General features: G+C 39.0%; 1 protein-coding gene across 1 annotated transcript in view; it reads right to left on the minus strand.

Annotated features, from left to right (window-relative positions):
- Nucleotides 1-1,663: 1,663 nt before the first annotated feature.
- cpne2 (copine II) overlaps nucleotides 1,664-22,680 on the minus strand; it is a 37,455-nt gene continuing 16,438 nt past the window's right edge. Inside the window, exons 11-16 of the mRNA XM_037451520.2 lie at nucleotides 14,959-15,092; nucleotides 11,889-11,943; nucleotides 11,429-11,480; nucleotides 9,636-9,769; nucleotides 3,911-4,147; nucleotides 1,664-2,790 (exon numbers count right to left, since the gene is read on the minus strand). Coding sequence (XP_037307417.1) covers nucleotides 2,683-2,790; nucleotides 3,911-4,147; nucleotides 9,636-9,769; nucleotides 11,429-11,480; nucleotides 11,889-11,943; nucleotides 14,959-15,092 — 720 coding nt within the window. The 3' untranslated portion in view covers nucleotides 1,664-2,682. The remainder of the gene's footprint in view (nucleotides 2,791-3,910; nucleotides 4,148-9,635; nucleotides 9,770-11,428; nucleotides 11,481-11,888; nucleotides 11,944-14,958; nucleotides 15,093-22,680) is intronic.

Raw genomic sequence — 22,680 nt, forward strand, 5'->3', positions numbered from 1 at the left:
TTATTCCCCATAGTCTATTCTCTTCATGTCATAGCTTTATTGTTGTGCTACTTCCAGCCTCAGGTCTAGATTAAGCACTGGTATTTATGTTAGAGCTAACATCCAATGATATTTTGGGGATCATGTGTTGTCAGGGTACAAGAATTCTGACCAGCTAGAAGGCGCACAATAAAATTTGACCACATTTTGACTGACTTTTTAATCCTTTCTCTACATACCATACTATGGCTTTTCGCGTTACACAATGCCTATATTTCCACACACCGTTCCTTGCTTCACTTTCTATTCTTTGATTTCTCGAACTTTTAACTTGTTTTGAATATACCACAATATTACCGTTACACTTTTTTCCACATATTATGTGACTGATTTGTGAATGCCATTCTTTGCAGCAAACGAAAGATAACTTCATCTGCATTTTTACCTTATTGCATTAAAGTCCGAATTTGATCTTCTCTGTTCCTGTCAGATACAGTGGTCGAATCAATCTATAATTCATCTGTCACAAAACTTGTAAGTGATAGAATACCTCATTAGCGAGGATCTTTTGTCCGTTTGTTTGTCCTTTAGTATTTGGCATTGTCACATGCTGAGAAATGCTCCAAAATGGATAAATCTGGTCAATGCTAACACATAATCATAGTAGGTCCTTGAGCATGCACCCATAACCAGAAACTCCAATTATTATGCAGTTTGCTGCAGCCTATTTTTAGATTAGCTATAGACAACAAAGAGACCAAAGCTGCCACTAAAGCAGATTAACACTGCAAAGTGAGATATTACACCAGTGGCAATTATAGACACACACACACACACACACACAAGGAACATCGAAAGATCCTCCTGGATTACAATAAAAACATAGGGGATGTGTGGCAAGGGCATCCAATTTTATGGGTAAGAAACGTTTAACCAGAAGGGTATGACACGTCCAAAAGACATAATACACAAATAATTGTAGAAAAGAAGACTCATTCAGTGCTAGCATACATGTCATCTAAATGCTGGTTTATTAACATACATGCTGTTACGATTCACATTTAATTAAATTATATAGTGTTTTTATTCCTTTCACTCAGCATCTGACAATCGAATGCTGTCCATTGTTGGCAACTGCTTTTCAGGGGAAGTTGCTACAGGGAGGTTGATTTGTTACTAAATGACGTTGCGATGTCGTTTATGTTTCATTACACACTACCATTCTGAGACTTGTGCCACTACAGAGGAACATATTCTGCCTGTGAGAGCCACAAACTGATTCTTTTTGTGTGGTCGTTTGTGTCACTTAACATCTCATTAAGGTTGAGTATGCGTGTATTTGTATTTATTTTCGGTGTGCTGCTCTTACATCCACTGACACAAAGAGAACGTAACCATTCCTTCAGTTTATTGACCTGAGTGTGGACATGGACACAACTTTAGAAATTGAACGGCAAAACCCTTAGTACAAAGATGCACAACAATACATATTATATATTAAATCTTGTCAAAAACATTGGCTTCTCAGAACATGAACAGCATCATATAAATATACATTCGATATATATATATATATATATATATATATATATATATATATATATATATATATATATATATATATATATATATATATATATATACATTTGATATATATATATATATATATATAGCAGTGTTATATTTACATGTATATATATATATGCATATCAGAAACTCCTCTTTTGCCTGCAATCATTAAAACACTGCCTTTGCTGTGATATGCATCCTTCTCTTTCAACACAATCTCATTAAAATATTTACAAAATCTAATAAATACATCATTTGAAAAAACAAAAAACCAACATGCATCGGTGAACATCGATATCAGTTTGTAAACAGTGCGTAGATATTGGTATCATGCGGGATAGACTGGATCATGACAAATAAAAGGAAATAAAATGATCCCATATTTAAGAGGCTGATGAGTTAAACAAGTGTCCCACGTGTATCCTGCGTTAGTGCTACAAGCCGTCACTACGGCCTCGTGTTCCTCTGGTTCTCTCCTCTTAAATCAAACAAGCATAGTGGAGCGTTAAAACTTGCCCTTCAGACAATCGGCTTTTTGACACTTGAAGAAATAGTGCTGAGGTCAGGCTCAGTCTGTGACTCTGCCACAGGTGAACACAATAGCAAACAGCCTACGTCTGATCCGCTACCTGAAACGGGTCTGTGAGACCAAGGGAAGGGATTCAACCACTGACATGTTCCAGCTGAGAGTAGGATCTACACCAATAAGTCGTATGCATCACATGGCATCTATCACAACACACACATGCAAAAAGCAATTTAAAAAAATGACATCCTCTTAAACAAGATATTTTTAATTTCTCTTAGAAAAAGGCCAGTTGATAAACTTCCACATCATTTGGAGACACTAGCCCTCACTGTTATTATTTTCATGATTCTGTGTGTTGGAAAGCTTTAAGGAAACAAAGAACATCCATTCTGGTTGATCCAAACTGTATACTGACCAAACATCCTGTAACAACTTTGAAAATATACTAGCAGGGATGTCTTCAATGTTGTATTTTTTATTTATTTTTTGTCCACAAGTCTTGTCCACAGCCAATATACACACTTTTATTCAATATCATTTGCGGTGAATGAAGATAGATGTTTTGTTGAGCTATTGTACAGCGTGGTCTCTGGATTGGGGAGGCATCACTTTGGTGCTGTGTTGGTGGGCGGTAGATTCCGCTGTTTAAAGTACTGGACGACCTGCTGAGGCAGTTCGGCTAGGACTGACTTGGCGAGGGTCTCCTTGGGTGCCTGCAGGAGAAAAAGTGTGTGCTGTTTAGTTTTAGTGCAGTAGTGTCATTTGTGGACACCTCCTCTACACATTTGCAAATTATTGAATTCAATCATGTTGTCATTTGGGCTAATACATCCCATTTCTTCCTCTCCATTAGGTCTGTTGCCGTCTTTCACCCTTCCACCCCAACAAACTGGAACAAAACCAGTAAACACTGCGTTCCTCCCACTACAAAGGAAGTGAGCTCGTCCACCACTTGCGCCCACAAACATACAAATTGTATACTAAAATGAGCAAAAATGCAAAGTAAGTCCATTGGTGCGCTGACAGCCAATGTGCACTTCTAACCTGTGTGCTTAGCTACAGCACGCACGCCTGGACACTCACACTGAAGCTTTTGAAATGTGCGTCAAAAGCTCGTCAACACAAGCTCACGGTGCCTCTGTGGAGTGTGAGATAACAAGGCACCTCTCCTCATCTAGCAGACCCTGTGTGGTGTGTGAGTAGCAACAGGCTGCCGTTGTGTAACACATTCACACTCGGACAGCATGGCATTGTGTCATTTGGTGAAGGCTCCACCGCAGAACAAAGATGGAGTCAAAATGACACGGCAAATCACATGAGCATGTCAAAACAATAGCTGTAGGTAAATATGGGCCAATGGTGAGAGAAAGATTTTGCTAAGGGCCGTATGGTTATAAAACCTTCGGGGTTACTCACAGAAACCCATGTCTACGTATGCCTACGCAGACGATTTGAAGCTGACTAGACTAGAAAAACAAAAAAAAACAATTCAGGAACACTTGAATCAGAATCTGGCAAGGTTGTTTGCTTAAGTTGCCAGGCAACTGTACATCAAATCAGATCAAACCACACCTACACAGTTGCAATCTATTAAAGATCAAACTCCCTATCAGATTTAAGCATAGCCTGAACCAGGGATAACAAAACACCTTAGTTGTGTGTCTGTGTGCATTATGGTATAGGTGCTTTTATGAAGTATTTTAAACTAGACTCGACCAACAATTCAAATTCGTTAATGTTGCCTCAAAGTAAAACTTGGAGCCATTGTATTTCTTCTCTGAGTGCATGATGGTTCCATGCCACCTGCTGTTATTTTTAGAGACCAGTACTCACATTTCGGAAATCTCTGAATGGGACAAACTGGACAATGTCGCGAACAGCCTCTTCTCCCGTGTTGGACTTTAAAACGCTGGCATCTCCATCTAAGAACTCCATAGCAGCAAAGTCTGCGTTGCCCACACCGATGATGATGATGGACATGGGCAGCTTAGACGCCTGTACGATGGCGTGACGCGTCTCGTCCATATCGCTGATGACGCCGTCTGTTATAATGAGGAGAGTGAAGTACTGCTGCAGAAGAGAAGAAGTTTTTTTTGGAAGGGATGAAAAGAGAGAAATGAGGGAGACAAGACACAAAAGATTACGAGAAATGACCTAAATGCCCCTGAATAGACTTGAGATATCTGCATGAAGAAAATAGACTGGGACAACAAGTGGCAATCATTGTGATTATGCTGTCAGTAACAGTGCACAGAGTGACGTGCAGTCTTTTGAAGGCGGAGAAGGAGAGCTCGGTCCAAGGGCGAGACAAAGGAGAAATGAAAAAGAAAAATACAATGGGGGACATTTCAGAGATTGTTAGGAGTGACGGAGACGAAGAGACAGAAAGTATTCAAGAACAAGAGAGCTTGATGACGCTGAACGAGCAATGGAAAAATATAGATGGCGGGATGGAAGCTTTTCTGCATTTACGGCATGATGGGTTCCATTCATATAACAGATCGCACCATCTGCTCCTGGAAAAAAAATGACTCGCCAGATGAATAAGGGGAAGAGATGAAAAAAAAGAACAAATATCAAATAATTTGCAGTGATGGGAAAGAGAGAGGGACAAGGCTTCGGCATAAGACTGAAATGTCCTGTTGCATGTTATCCTTTCATTTAGAAGTTTCATATTGGATTAATAAATGAGTGGCACTTCATGAATGCATAAAGCGGATGATTCTCTATAACCTGGGAAAGTCTGGAGGTGGAGTGTGGACTACATACTGTAGATGGTACTTATCCTATCTCATATTTACAAAAACCAAACATACAAACACAAATGATGAAAAAAGTTCTTTCAGGAAATGATGTCTATCAAATACACTTGCATAAATAAGATACATGAATGCCTGCATGAGATAGCAGGATTGTTACCATTAAACGCGCCACTTGCAAATCACACCAAATTTGACAATGCACTCGATGGATCCTCGTCAAAACATCAGACGATCAGATCCAATTCTTGAGCTAAACTAAGGACATACAGACAGAAAGATTGCTTAACTTGTCTGTCCATTTTGAGAAAGAACAAGGCTACGTACACATATTAGATATTTGTTAGTCGTTATAATTTGCTTTTCAGCAAACACTATTCCTATTATGTATCCAATCAGGATGGAGCAGCATTAGCATCAGTAACAACGTTTCTGAACAGCCGTCACAGCATGAGATGTTACCCTCCACACCTCTCCCTCAGAAATATAAAGCAAATCAAATATGTAAAAAACACTGTGCAGTTAGCTAGTCTGGAGACCACTAAAAATGAAATTTCATACATACTGTATAAGCAAACTGTACATTGTTCATACAGTATTAATCAAGATCTTTACTAAATGTACAGATTATCATAATCATACCAATTATTACTGTTATCAAACCTGAGATGTATTCCACCCTTTTTCCTACACGCACATACACACACACACATGCAAATACATTTTGCCACTTCTAATGATATTTTGAGCATGAACACAATGGGGCATGAAGCGAGTTCAATTCAATGCAATAGTGAAAACAAACAGTGTAAACCAATGTCATACCCAATCCCAGAGGTGTGAAATGAGTGGGTTAGCTAGCTAGCTGTCAGTATAGAGATGCAGCATGATTAGGTCCCACCCACACTAGAGGGAAAAACAATGAATAGCTCTTCTTTGACTTTGCATCATGCAAAGACTCCTTTTCACTTTTGTCTGCTAGCAAACAGGAGAATACTGCATAAAGGCTGCTGTGGTGGCATGCACTACCAACTAGCGTTGGGTTGTAATCACACTAAATCTCCATGAACTTAACTGGCCACACAATTTTAAATCAGCCAATTACTGCAAAGGAATTTGATATTGATCATCTTAAAAAAGTGACACTTCGCTGTATTAATGTCACACTTATTTCTTGCCATTTGGCAATGTATGGACCATTCATAGCAAATGGTTAAAAAGTTTAGCTTAGCTCCAAAAAACCGAACTAGTTTTGTGGTCTGTCTCACAGAAGGCATATGAACAGACTCACATGCACACACATGCGCGCAGACCCTCACACGTGCACAAAGAAAGTGCCTTGGTTCTGTTCACTTGAATGCAAATTGTCATCCTATGATGAGAACAACAAACACTAGGACACACGCTGACACTAATCGGAACAAAATCACACTTTTGTGTTACACACACACACACACACACTACACACAACATACAGGGAGGGCTCTAAGGCCTGTCTCTTTAATGTGCTAACAGCCGTGCTCTTTAGAGAATCATTATAACACAGATAGACAGGGTCGCTCACACACTGGAACACGCTCAAACTGCACGGGCCAGTGTGTAAGTATCGGGAGTGTGTTTGTACTCAGTTACACATTGTGCCGTCCCAGGTTCCCTCATTATCTCAGGAACAAGACAATTGAAGGTGAGCAGCAGCCGATTTTGTGCTGCCTTCCAACCGAACAACTTGGCCCAACACACACACACACACACACACCTGTCTAACGACCACCGCAGTATGTGGTCCACACACACAGGCTTTCACATCCACTGGTGTGTCGCTCCTTCCTATGTCCCACTGCTGTTTGAACTCACTTTTAATATGAAAGAAGAAATGCGACTGCAATCATTTCCTGACAGAAACAAAAGATCCTGGCACACAACACACAGACGAGTACAATCCTTTGTGTATTTTGCTCATATGTTTGTTCTCCGTCGGGTGGCAGGATACAATTAGGGACAAAAAGCCCCGTGGGAGCATAATGATACCCAGCTACGGCACTCTCTTTGGATTTAGGCAGGAGATGTGTCACTGGAAACAGCACATACGAGAGGGAAACATCTAGCATGTACTAAAAGTTTGTCGGAAGCTCTTGCCAATTTCACACATCTGTGCATTCTTTGGTATGGAAAACTCGGGTGGTTACATGATATTGACCTGTAAAAATAGCTGCTGTGTGAAAGGCATATTGCTTATATGAGACTCCATTTCAATGAGAACACGTTGCAGCCTGACAACTGTAAACTGTGACATCTGTATTACTTATTACCATCAGTCACGCTTTATTTAAGCACTACAGTGCAAAATGCTAACATTAGCATGCCACCAGAGTCACCCAAAATAAACCTGTTGCACCCGAGGGTTATCGTTTTTGGCTAAAAAAAGAGCCAGAATAGAGCCAGATTATCGAACAAATATATGAACGCTTGAGACCGTTACAGGCCGTGATATGATAAAACCTCCAAACAAGTCCAAACATTGTGCCCACGGCGGTGCATTTGTAATATTCCTCAGCAAAGCAACATGATAACAAAGAAAACAGCACACTGAAGAACAAGTCGAGACGGAGCGGAAGACGCTGATATATATACAAGTATAATTTGTCTCACAATAACCTTAATTAAACCAGAGCAGAAAGAGACATCAAATATCAGAGGTGTACAAATTCAAATACTTCATTACCTTACCTAAGTAGACATTTTGGGAATCTATACTTTACTGGAGTATTTATTTTTCATGTTGGCTTTTTTTTCATTCCGGCTCATCATCGTTCAAAAACACACACAAAAAAATCTATCGAGACAAATCGCGCCATCCGGATAGAGTGAATTTGATTGTGGTTGGATGAGAATATTCCGACACCCTATTGGTTTCCTGCAAATGACACAAAGGTGAATGTGCTCAGTGGAAGTAATGAATGTGAATACTTTTGACACCTCTGTCAAATATCCAGCTTTTGAATGACGTTAGGTGTGTCAGGGGGTTGAATTTCATGTGCAGACGTCATTCGCGTGCGTCATCTACGCTCTACCCATTTTGGCTTCTGAGTGGCTAAGGAAATGGTCAATTTAGTGGTATCCAATGGGATCAGACGATAAAAATGTCTTACAGGACTTAGGGGGCTGTTAGTTATTTTAAAAGACAGCAGGAAAAAAGTTTATTTTATTGTTTTTTTGTATATTGATGTATTTCTTTACCAGTAACATATAAACAGATTTTACATATCACAACACTCACAGGGGTTCTCCTTTATCCCCACAGAAAACAAATGTCCAGATAGACATAGTAGTTATTACGGCAACCTATACCGTAGTTGCTGAGATATGTGATTAAGCAGATTGATACAGTATGCTACCAGCATTAAATAGTCAACCACATTAAGAGATTGGAGAGGTGAGGATGAAAACTGTAGTTAATGTAAAATAAAAAATAGTGAATATGAGATGGAGGAGGCTCTTCTATTATGCTGTTTAGCCCAATAATGTGTGACATGCCTGATCAGTAACTCAACTGAAAAGAGGTGTAATGTAGAAGAAGAGGGGGCAGAAGCTGTCACTCCAGTCTGTCACCTACTTCCTTAACGGGTTACTGTAACAAGACTCAGAGGCAACAGATGCACACACTTCTTGGTCCAGTCAGTCATCAGAGTTGATAATTATACAACTTATGAGTGAAAACTGGCCTGACAGGCACTCACTGCTCACTACTAAAAGTGTAGGCAAACAACAACCACAGAGAGCAATGATAAAAGAAAAAAGGAAATTATTACTGGACAGAATCCTCAATGGAAATGCTTGGGTGAAAGTACACAATAGGAATCCCCAAATACTGTAGGAAAGTGGCCCCTGGACAGGTTCAAGGTACCGCTAATAACAAAGAAAGCTAAGTAACAGGAGATGAAAGAAAAGATGTAAGTGATGGGACCAGGTAAACTTTTAAGGGCCATTTGATAGCATGAGAAAGGTAGCCAATCCTGGCAAGAGATGAAATGAAAGGTAGGTAGGTATTAAATAATCTGCAAACTGTCAAATGATTGTTCACCAAGGCGAGAAGCTGTAGTCTTTTAGTACTAAGACCAAACGGTAAAAATAAACTATAGGGATATAGAAGAGTCTTAAAGTACAATGATGATATTTGGAAAACATTTTATGAATCTTACTATAAGTCGGATAAACTTGTAGTTTCCTCCATCTTGTGTATTGTACATACATGCGTGCATTTAAAAGGTACTTGAATTAATTCATTTATTGGTGTCAATAGAACCAGGTAGCAGCCAAGTAACAAATACACCATACAACATCTCCAATGATTAATGCACAAGCTATCAACTAATAAATGAATGGACTACTATTTTGATTATTGATTCATTTTTCATTTCAGGCACCTAAATTACAGTTTGGTGATTGGTGGGAAAAAAAACACAATGGCAAAAGTGCTAACTACCACACCACCGTGCTGCCCCACAATGTTATCATCCCAAAGAAAAGAAGAAGCAGCTGTATAAACCAAAGTATCCAATGTGTCGCTAAATTGAAAAGGGGATAGTGACATTCCCTTCCACCTTTGGGCTTTTGCAAGCCTGTTATCACAGCGAAGCTGGCAGATTGTGATAAATGGCTTAAGTTTAAGCATTCAATTGTGGCAGCTACTGCTTGTACTGGAACAGAGCCAGTATAATGACGCTGTATTATCCCCTTTTGTCACATGATTCTTGTTTGTAATAAACAGATTTGACTAAAGAATCATTAAAACCACCTACCGCTGCTTTCTCTTGCTGAAGGGCCTGGGCAGCAAAACGTGCTACATGGCTGATGATCGGCGCAAAGTTTGTGGGGCCGTAGAAACGAATATGAGGAAGGCAGGCGGAGTAGGCCTGGGCGATACCCTCCACACCTGCACAGGGAGACAGACAAAACCAATATGAGTGTCAATGAAAATCAAATGGATGAGATCTGATGAGGGCCGAATGAAATCTCCAAACCCAAGTGAGATATTTTCTACCCAGGGCAGCGATCATTGTTTCACATCAGCAGTTCTATTTTCTACTCTGATAAGCTTAGACCAACAGACAATTAGACGTGTGAATGTGTCTATTTTCCTACATATTCTGTCACCTGCATGTTTTATTGTTCTGGTTTTGAAGGGAACTGGAAAGTCAACATTTCAGCTTAAATATTGGTACCGGTTATTTTATTTTATTTTAATAAATAAATGTTTTCTCTTCATTTATGTCTTACTGAAATACTAAAATAATTACAAAATATATAAAATGCAGTATAGCAAACAATTTTTTTTTATGAAATGGAAAGCTTTGAAAATCACTTTGTTGGGATATAGAATATTGCACTTAGTATCAACTGCTTCTATGTGGCAGTTACGGCAGCATTGCAGGACTCGGTCCTCTGAATCAGATTTTTTTGTTTGGCCTGGAACATTTTTAATTTTAGAGTGCACTGGAGGCTGAATTAACCTTTCCAAAAGAAGCTGAGATGTAATGCTGTCTCACATATTTTGTAGAGGAGCAGTTCACTGTCTAACCTTAAAAAGAAAGGGAGTTTGTGGAGGCACACGCTTTAATAACAACATGCTGTCCATCTACTCTGAAGAAACAAACGGAAGCTGTTCTTATTTACGATAACCTGCCTCCGTCGGGCTGAAATATGTTTGGCACTTGGTCTCACAGATGCTCTCCAAGCAGTCGATGCTCAAGTCATTTGCACTCGTTAATCAACACATTTGCACGTTTTAAATGCTCATGTTGCATTAACTGATGCACCGTATTAAAAAGGAGTGCTCACTTTGTGGTTCTTTGAAACAAGGTGCAAGATACTGTTGATTTACAGATCTGTTGATCTGTTCAAACTGAGAGGATGTAGGAATGAAAATATTTGTTAGTATATATAAGGTTACTATTAAAGTATATATGTAAAAGTAACCTTTAAACTCCAAGCAGCTATGTGAGGCTCCTCATCATAACAAAGGAAACATCCAATTAGCCTACAATTTTTACCAACTTTGCTACATCTGTTAAGCAGGCTGGCATCCTGATTTGCTCAAACAGCTCAGACTGTTGGCAACAAAAGGAAAACTTCATACCAGATGAATGTTATTTAATGGAAGGTTGTTAAATGTTGGACTAGAAAAAAGTAACTGTTGGTTCAATGTGGGGATGTCCCCTCAAAGCTAAAAGCAGACTAGTGTTCAAAATGATAATGTGTAAGGTCCCAGTCTTCCCATTTAGTCTGCTAGGGACAGGTAAAAGCTTCAGCATTCACGAGGGGGGTCTTCTGGGTAGTGGAGCATTTCATTTCATAGAAAAAACATAAAATCAAGTTGTTATAACCCAAAGAACTTATTTCAGTCATTTTCAGTCATTAACAGAAGTGCAAATATGCCAACCTTTTTCTGGGTTTTGGGACTCATTGCTGCAGCACTTTAGTGGACAATATTGTGTTTATCGATTATGTATCTGCATATACAGTGAACATATACTCTAAAAACAGTACATTCGTATTTTCAACTATGGCAGCAAGGTCCTGCACCTTATCTTACCTGAGCAGAAGGGGTTGGTGGGGTTAAAGTTGATGGCAAATTCGTGTGACACCTGAAAAGACAAGAAACCCATTCAACAAATGTGATATTCTTCTTTCACTACACTGTAGAATATTGTTAAGAGATACTCTCCATCGCTCCCACACTTCTCTTTCTCTCTCTCGCTCTCTATGTGTACTGTTCTCTTTCCATTGTCCTTTTCATCAGCTGATTGCCATGGCAACACAGATGGGTTGACAGTTGCATAATGTGAATATGCATGTATAATGCCTACAGTTTTACCCGTGTGTGTGTGTGTGTAAGTTTACATACAACAAACCATCCTTATCTCTCTGTCTAACACACACATACAGTACTACACTCATATACTATGTATCACTGATATTTGTGTCTAGCACACAGTCATAGACACACACAACATTAACAACAATAAAAACAACACAAACAAACAAATACATACCTTCCAGTCTGGAGGGAGCTGAGCTCCAAATCCCAGAGCTGGAAACATTTTGTCGCTGAGGTGGAAACCATGACAACAGATTAAAACGTTAGTTAAACCCTTCCCTTTTCATTTTTTTTCATCCAAATTCAACCAGCTGGATTTAGATGGCAGAGAAAATCCGGTGACCTTTTGCACAAAAAACAGCTAAGAGCTGTCAGTAAAATGGAGCTATGTTGAATGGCGTCTCACTAAGAGAAGCGCCTTCTTTCTGAAGGGAAGCATACAGAAAAAAGGGTGTTATCTTTTTTTTTAACTTAGAATGATTTTGTCACTCTTAAATACATAGACATGTTTACATTATCTTCTAATCTCAACCAATCGTCTCTTCCTTAACCAGCTACACAGGGCCGGTTACAATGAAGAAGGGTGGGATTCATTATTACACAGCGTTGTCACAGGGGGATTAATCATCTATTTTATTGTTGGAATGCAGTGATGCATTCCAAGTATTGTTATTCAAATCTTTATTCAACTTATTGTTGGAATGCAGTGATGCATTCCAAGTATTGTTCTTCTAATCTTTATGTTGGAATGCATTGATGCATTCCAAGTATTGTTCTTCTTTTCTTTATTGTTGGAATGCATTGATGCATTCAGCTCATTCAGAGGAGGGGTGCAATTATAAGAGCTAAAAAGCTGAAAAGTCATAACTTTTCAGCTTTTTAGCTCTTATAATTGAATTAATATAAATTGAAATCATCAACCTTTTTAACATGGTTTCCAATGGATTACATTTTCAAATCCTCTCAAAACTTCTTCAACTTTCAACTTTTTCAGCTTTTCCAATCTTTCAGCTAGAGACACCATTTGAACTTCACAATCTTGACACAAGTCTTAACAATTTAATTAAAAAACCCCGCTTGTTGATATCTATTATAGTTTTTTCATAATCACTAATTATGTTTCATTAGTTTTGGGGTCCTTTTCGAAGTTAGAGCGGCACTTAGAGTGTGGACAAAATCAGAAAACAACAGAAGGTAAACTGTTGGTAGAGCAGTTTTAAAACACATAGAGACATAAAAACTAGACTCATGCGTTCGGTAGAGTCTTGTGTCTCTCAAAATGCTATTAGTTTTTGGCTACTCCAAATAGTTTTGCTCCAGGAAGCATTTGCTTGAGGTGTGGATTCTCAGTAACTGTCTGTGAGCTAACTGCACCTGCTCCGTTGTCACGACAGCTAGCTGGGGGTCTTTCTGTGACTCACAGCTGATCCTTATTAGCTGATTAGTGCAGCCTGACATGACCTCCTTCTCTCCACCTTCTCTCATAATTTCAAAACAACCCCAATGGAGGGAATTCTTACTGTAATGTTTGAGGCCTATTAATTATTATATTCTGTCTCTCAACCCCTCCACCCACTCACCCAATACCATCATTTCAAAATAAACGGTGCAATGATTATCTGTAATTTAACCATGAAGCTTATGATACAGCTGTTTCGTTAAATACTTATTGCGCTTTCAAATAGTACTACAACCACTACTAATATTTCTAGTACTTATAGTAGTACTTCTAATATTTCAACTGGTATTATTACTAAATTACTTTTACTAGTACTACTAGTATTTCAACCCCCATGGAGGGAATTCTTACTGGAATGTTTAATGAGGCCCATCAATGAATAATTTCTTAGTTTTCTTAGCTTAGGGCGACTGTGGGTGAGTGGGGGGCGCGGCCGTCCTCCAATCAGAGGGTTGGCGGTCTGATCCCAGGCCCGGCTAACCTGCATGTCATTGGGTCCTTGGGAAAGACACTTAATCCCAGCATTTTTCCTCTAGCTGTGACTACCGTCTGTCCATTAGTTAGTTACTGACAGTTACTGTGTATGGTAGGTCCTGTCATTAGAGTATGAATGGGTGAATGTCATGTAGTGTTAAGGCGCTTTGAGTGGTCAGAAGACTAGAAGAGCGCTGTACAAATCTATTTAAGTCCATTTGGTTTGAATAACAAACACTGTCTCCCAAACCCCCCCCCCCACCCAATTCCATTAGTTCAAAATAAAAGCCTCAATGATTATCTGTACCTCAACAATAGGTACACCACAATTGCCTTCAAATACTAGTGAAACTAGTACTTACTTCTTCTACTGCTGCTAGTAGCACTAGTACCACAATTACAACTATAACTAAAAAACTTATATTACTACAAAACATGTTTTTCCTATTTCTATTCTTTCAGCAACGTTTGAATTAATTTCAGCTTTTATTATTTCTGTGTTTTCAAATTCATAGAAGCTTCCCCCTTCTGTTTTTTTGCAATTGTTTCAAGTTCATTTCAGCTTTTCTCATTTCTGTATTTTCATAAATATTTAAATGTATTTCAGCTTTTTCTATTCTTTCAGCAATGTTTAGAAGAATGTTTCATTTCTGTACTTTAAGCAACGTTTTAAAATTAATTTCAGCTTTCTGCATTGCAACGCATTTTTAGCAGGAAATGCATTTCCTGGTTCTAAATGAAAACATCTTTTACCAAATAAACATTTTGTGTATTAAAGAATACTTGAAACTAGTGATTGAGAACCATAATCTTGTGGTTAACTGAGCTAATAAATCGGTAATTTGATCATATACCCCTTTAATAATAATCAGACTTCCATTTGCATCCTGTAGGGTCACCTCTTGCTGACTATTTGAAAGAATGCAAGTTTAAGATACTTCTGCATTGGCGTAACTTTAAAGCCTGGAAAGCCATCGCCTACAGATCTGTGTATTTATTGTCCCACAATCCAGTGTGAACTGAAACCGAGGAGCCTGTCTACAGTCTCCTGATCTAAGCGATTAAAGATCTGACTTGAGTTCATGAAGAAACTGACAAAAGGGTCGGACTAGTACTTGTAAAGATATGGTTGGGGTCTCGAGCAGAAAAGGAAGTCACAGCCATTATTCGTGTGGCAATCTGAGCTTTATTCTGCTTTGTAATATATCTCTATATACCAGTGTCCATATTATGGCTTTTACTATAATAACAGATTATTACTACTGGAGCCTACTTTTATTGGATAACTGACTTCAAAGAAGAAGATACTCACGTATCATAGTCCTGTATAATTTGTCCCACAGCTAAAATGGCAGCAAGATACTCGTTGCTGCCCAGTGGGTTGATGTAGTGGAGGGAGGACGGCTCTCGAGGGTTCCCATTAGACGCCGTGAAGTCTATACCGACCTGTAGAAATACAGAGAAGAGACACATTCAAATTCAATCGTGATGTCATACTTTAATTATCTAAGATACTGTTGTGGGTCATAATTTTTCTTTTTTCCTCCTTCACCACCAATAACAAAGCAGAATCACCTGAAAAATGGAACGTCGGTGAGAAAACATAGGCAGCTCACACAGGAATGTATGATTTCTCTTTTGACATCAGATTAGAATGTCACAGGAGGAGCCAAGGTTTATTGTTTTTCTTCTTTGCAGTCAACACTCATGGGACTGTTAAGGGCAAAAGGATTCATCTGGTGCCGTTGCAGATTTTGGTGGTAGTAGCAAATATTCAAACGAGAATTACTAGAGTTCTTTACAATGTGATGGAAAATGACTGAGACAAAGAAGGAAGTTATACTAGTCAGAGGAGAAGTACCGGATGGGAAATCATTATAAGCTACAGGGTTGACCCTAAATTCATAAAGGGCCATCATAGTCAAATATATTGACCATAACTTCTATAGGACTAGTGTCAATTAATGATCTGCTTGCCTGTTGATCATCTGTAGAGAACTGAATTTCAAAGGCTTCTGCGATGTTTTGGTTTTTTCAACATTTAAGGAGCTTCAACTGAGTTTATTGGTGTGCTCACTTCACAAACTCTGTGTGACTTTGTGAACTTTGTGCCTCTAATTGCAAGAATAAACGCATAAACAGCATTTGATGTATTCACATTCTTTATATCTACAATCTCCCCAGGAGTCAAAGGTGAACTTTGACACTGATACAGAATTTCACCACAACATCCGCTAATGTTGGATAAGGAATTTATTCTTTGCTCTCAATGTGACACATGCCTCAATCAATTAGCTGGTGCAAGTGATGGTTTAGGTTTGTTGGTAGCCGGGGGGGGAAGCGACCTCCCGGTAGAGCGTGTGCATGCTGGGTCCCTGTCAGCGGCCCATGTTAATTGCATGTTATCCCCTCGCTCTCCCTTTTTTGCTCTTCTTAATTGCTTAGTAAATAAAATATTAAAAACAATGTGTAGGACTAAATGTCTTGTGCCTTATTTTGCCTGCCATTTAGTGACATTGTACGATAGGAGGGAGAGATCTGAAAGGATTAGGAGTTTATTTTTGCCATCGAGGGATGTAAAGACGAGATGATTAAAAAATGTTTATGAATTGTTAAATCTGGTCTTGAAAAGCCTCCAGAGTCAGATATACGTAATTCTATTGTCTATGTTATTCATTCTTTGTAAATTTCACCCAGTATCTCAATGTCAACGATGATTTTTTTTCTAATTGACATTTTAGATTTGTTTCCAGTGAGATATTTTTGACTTTATATATTGACTTTATGGAAAACATATCTGCTGCTGCTTTAGAAAAATGATGATGATTAGCTAGGTTATATTTAGAATGTTAAATTCTATGTTGGTTGAGGATGTTCTTCCTGAGGCAGCTGAAGAAATTCAACCTGCCAATGACACTGATGGTGCAGTTTTACACTGCCATCCACTGTCCATCCTCTGCTCCTCCATCACCGCTTGGTACGCTGCAGCCACAACCAAGGACAAGGGCAGGCTGCAGCTTGTGTGACCCACCGGCCACTCCCTTCACACCAAATGCCCATACACACGTATTCCTTTGTTTTTAAATGAACCCATAGCCTTATATTCTAACCAATAGCATTATATTTTATTTTATCTCTTGCACCATTTTGTCTTGTTGTCCGTTGTCTAACTGTCTGCTCTTCAAGGTAATGTATAGCTAACGTACAATCAATCAAAACTTGACTATTTGTATCTATTGTGAACTGATTTTGCACAAAGATTTTCTTTATACTACTTTTTTAAAGTCTGAGGTGAAACATCTCATTACCTTAAAGTGAGAGAACACGTGTTTATTTGGATGAAAGGTCAGCAGTGACTTTTTAGTGCCAATTGGTATGATTTAGTAGATATTGTGATTTCTTGTACAACCCTACAGTGCACATGGTTGCTTTTGCAATTTTGAACTTCAACAAAGTGAATTCATTAAAAGTATTACACATTGTAAATGTAATCTTAAAGATCACCAAGTAAAGGTGAAACAAGGGGTTGATACAACGACCACATAGTGTATATCCAAAGAGAAATGCCTTGAACACATGAACCCAAAATACAAATACACACACACACCCATGGAGTCACACAGCCCAACATGATACGAGATTGAGAGTGACAAGAATATCCTCAGGCTGTGAATAACGGTCTGTGTGCTGACAAGAAGCCAACCCAGAAACTCTGCCTCCTTCCTCTCGGCTTAGAGATGATCTAAAGCATCCCCTTTCTTATTTAGTTGAGAGTATTATAACACAGCAATGTTCGGGTTCAATGGGGACAACGCCCGAGTAAAGAGAAAATGGTGAAGCAGGAAGAGACAGCAAAGGTGTTAGATCATTGAGTATGAGAAAGGAAATTGGTCAAATGACGAATGGAAGGAGAGAGGAAACGAAGCATAAAGAAGAGCAGGAGCAGCTCGAGTGACGGACACAGAGAGGAAGCGTGACAGAAATAGGGTGTTGTTAGATATGTGTGTTAGACCGGGAACCACATATTTGTGAAATAAGACACAGGTCTTAATACTAAGTCATACTAGTCTTGCTTAGCAAATCATTAGAGAGCAGTTGTGTGAATTTTCTTTCACTTGCTGTGGATCATTATCATGGATTCATGATGAGAAAAGCTATTTGAAGGCCCACTGACTAGGTTTAAAAGCTAATATCATGCAAATTCTCTGCAATCCAAACATCTAGAAATGAACGTATTTATCCTAAATATGCAAGCTGAAAATTATCACTGAAAATAAATTAAGTTGTAATTCCAAACACATTAAAAAGATAATATAAATTGTTGCTCCAAATACTGCTGTAAATCTTCTTTTAATTTCCCAAATGTTTTTTTATTTTCATAATTTCATTTTTTTTTTGTCTCTAGCACTTCAATCCATAAGAATGAACCGCACGCACAGTACACACGCATGAATGTGTGTACTGCTGACGATGACATGATTGTATTTTTCATTCATTGTTTGAATGAGCAATTTCCATTTTTCATCCCTGGTGCCAATTAATTTGTTCATAATACGAACATAAAATCATGTCGCCCAAATTTGACACTCGACAGCAGACAAACTATTACGTCATGGTTAATCCGATGACCTTTGCAGGAAGAGATGATTATTTTGATGGGTGTGAATTTGACAGTGGGAGTGGCACCATTCGGTTTCCAACGTGTTCATTGCCCCTGGTTCTTAGTAATTGCTAACACAGAAATAGAGGAAACACAACCTAACAAACAAATTTCAACAAACAAATGCTCAGAATTAAAATGAAGACGGGGTGACGGAGCAGAATCTTATTTCTGTACTTTTCACCAATGTGACAGAAAACGTCTCTGACTGAAATAAATTGGAGGGATTCCACTACTTCCACATTACTGTCACATAATTGACATACTGACAATCACATTGAAGTCTTCTCAGCTGTGGCTCATCAAGTATCAGCCAATTCTCCCTGCAGGACTTCTCAGACTCATTTGCACCCACCAGCCCCAGAGATGGATGGAGGGGAGTGTGTCGGAGTGACTGTCTCACTCTAAGGCGTTCAGGTGTTCCCAGTGACAACCATGAGCTGCTGTCCACTGCCAGACGTCTACGGTGCTACAATCTATTTATGGTTTATTTGTTTTTCTGTATTATTGGGTCATGTATTTTTAACCCAAAAAATAAAATCCTGTTGTAGTTCTAAGCATATATCTTGGAGTTATAAGCAGTGATATGAGGTATAACATTGATCCTTTTGTAATATGGTTAGATATGTTTTACACCTTGCAATGGTATAGATCATATCTTAAAAAGGGACTTTAGATAGGATACATGTATTTGACTGTTAAAGTATATTAGGAAATGTAATTATTATATTTTATATTATTATTTGCTGTAAATTGTTTCCCAGGTTTTTCAATCTTGTCGTGTTTTACTTAGCGACTAAAGCAAATTTTTCAAATCACAAAACATTCAAAGAAAAGTTATGTGTTAAGATTGAAGGGAAATCTTCCTCAGACTTTTAAACTTCATATAGTGTCAAAACCCACAATGGCGGGTGTAATTTAATGTTAATTTCCAAAGCACGACTTCAGTCAGTACAACATAAAGTCTTAACGAAAATACTCTGCTTCTCACCCGCTATTCTGCTGGTGTTGATTCTCATCTGCGGTTTTTGATTAAAAGTCAACACTTCCTGCACAGATTACATAGTTACCTACTCATGTAGCAATAAAGGTCTCACGGTAGCTCAAAAGGCATAATCCCTCCCTTATGTGGTAGGCTTTTAATGTAAAACATCCATAGGAAATTAGTTAATTGTTGTAATTAAAAAAAAGATAGAATGCAATCATTTGTTTGAGGTCGAGACATCGTACATCAACAGCTGTGAAGATGCTTTTCTGTTTTCTCATTCAAAACGTGTTTGGCTTCTCTATGAATCCACATGGACACAGGCACTCCGCTCAGCACAGCTCTGGATGACATCAAACGTATGATATGAATAATATCGCAATTTTGTTGAAATTAGTCTTTCACAAACAGCCCATCAGCAGCAGCAGGCTGTCTCTTTGTGTTGGAGTGTGTTACGGAGAAACGCTGCTCTCTCTCCTCCAGCTCCCACTGCCCTGAGGAAAGACTTTCACTTTCTGGAGATTAGGATTAGAGCCATGCTAAGTCTGATTGAACAGAGCAAAATGGCTCTTTCTGCATGTGTGTGTTTGTACAAGGCGTCTCCTCGCCGGATGTGTGTGTATTTAAAATTTGTGCACATATGTGGCAGTGCTTACGAGAGGGGAAGATGTCAGCGGTGACTGAGCGTCTGCGTGAGTTTACGTGTACATTGTGCTCGTCTAAATCTGTCGGCATGTGTAAGCAGGGAAGCCACGCGTTTAAAGGTATTGGTGTGCACACCCAGAGTAGAAACCGTGCACGCGGTGCAGAAGCACATGTGACAAAATGTCTGCGTGATGAAGATACTGTGTGTGGATTTGTGTGCCGAAATCATGGTTTGGTAGTTGTAAAGCATGTAAAGCTGGTGAAGTGTGATATAGTGACAGTAGCTGTATGACGAGGATGTTATATGTTTGTGCTTACATGTATGTGTGTGTGTGTGTAAATTGGTTTGTAAGCAGAAGGGAAGAGGTATCTGTGTTAAGACTGAATTAGGTGTGTGTGTGTGTGTGTGTGTGTGTGTGTGTGTGTGTGTGTTTGTGTGTGTGTCCATCAGTGAAAGAACTGCAGGTCTGTGACAAAAGGCAAAAGATTAGGAGGGAGCAGCGAGGATTTAAGACTTCCTGTTCTGCCTTAAATTTTCTCATCCCACCAATAGAACTGGTAAATGTTCCTATTGCTCTGGAATTATGCTCCTTAATACAAGCAAGGTTGTGGGAAAAACAATCTGCAAAAGACTACCAACATCCATTGGTAAATTCTACCATTTTTCCGTACCCTAATGTTGGTAAACTTCAAGGTGCATCCCTGTTGGACGAGGTGATACTCCACACTGGTTTTACACCAGCTGACCACAACATGGACCAAAGGAATTACTTCTGCGTACGATTTTGAGAATTTAAGTGGGATAAGTTGCCATTTAGCTGTGATAAACCAATCATTTACTCGGTTTGGGGATTAATTAGAGCAGATAAACACAAAATGTAATCCTTTTTATTTTCGTTGCAGTGTTTTTGACGCAAAGCTCCAACCTCTTTAAATGCTGTCCATTGCTCACGGTCCACCAACATGTTCACCGCTCCATTGAGAGCCATCCAAAGAATGGCTGACCTAGTTGTAGTAAATGGACGATTCCTGTATAATTGTTTAGTTGTCCATTTTGTTTTTTTGTCTCATTAATGTCAATAACAAAAAAGTCAAATCATTTAAAATAAGAAATCACCAATTCATCCCCATGCCGACAAGGTCATCAACAACAAAAAGTGTGTACAACACCTCTTTGCTTTGAAGCCACATTTCCAAAGTTAAGGGAAAATATCAGGCTGTCGTTGTGCATGTGCCTGTCCCCTAACAATTTAAGAGAAGATCGAGCAGCGTGTTTGGAGTCAACCTCGACGCAACAATTCTGCTGTATCATCTGCAGCCTGGTTCTAGCTTACAAAGCTGGGGGACTGTTGCAGCGTTAGAGAAGACACAGCAAAAGATGGACACTGTGTGCACACATCAGAGGTGTCAAGTAACTAAGTACAAATACCTTTTTACTGTACTTAAGTAGAAATTTTGGGTATCTATACTTTACTTGAGTATTTATTTTCAGACGACTTTTTACTTCTACTCCTTACATTTTTGCGCAAATATCTGTACTTTCTACTTCTTACATTTAAAAAATTGCCTCGTTACTCCTATTTCATTTCGGAAGGTTTTCCGGCTTGCTGTCGTTCAAAAACACACAAAAAAACTATCCGGGTAAATCGCGCCGTCGGGATTGCGTGAATTTGATTGCGGTTGGATGAGAAGTGTAAACATTTACCATCCAGACACCTTATTGGTTTATCACATGACGCAATTTAGAGTGACGCTGGGTGCGTAAAGTGGTGAAGGATCTTTTTCAGGACGACAGGTCGATGGTCGCGGTACAAGTTGATCTCAGTTGGTATTTAGCGACATGAACCCGCCTCCTCCTCCTCATGCAAAGTCCATGTAACGTTAAATGAGTCTTCATGGGTCCTTACATGTTTTTGCTAACTTTATTGATGATCTGGGACAACACAGCGACCTGCAAGTAGCGCATCGTCTTCAATAAAGGGACGTATGTCTTAATGCGAGGCTTTGGAAATGAACACTAAGGGATTCTGTATTTGTTCAATATTTTGATAACCGACCAATCCCCAACATTATAAAAGCGATGCCCCCCCCCATGAAGTAGTATACCATGGGGAGACACTGTAGTCTAATCAATGGGAACAACGTGTGTGTCCTCTGACTTGTGTCATTTAGCCGTCACTGGAACGTGTTTTTTTCTTTGTTTAAGTCATACAGCATGCGGGTCGATACGTGTGTCCCTCTGTTGTTGTAGCGTCGCCTCTCTGAATGTCGTCATGTTTCCATCACCCGGCAGGTCACGTGATCTGAAGGCACCTTCCCATCGTGTTGTAACGGACTGACGGACTGTTTGTTCTTAATGGACATTTTTTTCCCTTTTCAATACTTTTACTTTTTTACTTTAAGTAGTTTTAAAACCTCTGGCACACATGCAGCATGTAGTTGTGACAGAGTGTGTGTGTTTTGTGGTAACTGTTTGATCGGTGATGGGTGGTGGTATTTTGTAGAAAAACATGAACCATGGATAGAGTATAACAACTTGATGTATGTGTGAATTTCTGTGATTGGCTGGTACAAATCAGGACTCTTTAATCCCTCACGTAGTGACACACACAGTCTCTCCTATTAGCAGACTAAAAAATAGTATAGTGGTGAAATATCTTTCTCTTTCTGTCTCCATACGTTCATCTTAATTTATTTGACATTTCAAAAGGCAAATCTTGCGCGTTGACAGTTTTTTTCCTCCT

This window comes from Pungitius pungitius, chromosome 6 (assembly GCF_949316345.1).
Source record: "Pungitius pungitius chromosome 6, fPunPun2.1, whole genome shotgun sequence".
NCBI classification, from domain to species: domain Eukaryota; kingdom Metazoa; phylum Chordata; class Actinopteri; order Perciformes; family Gasterosteidae; genus Pungitius; species Pungitius pungitius.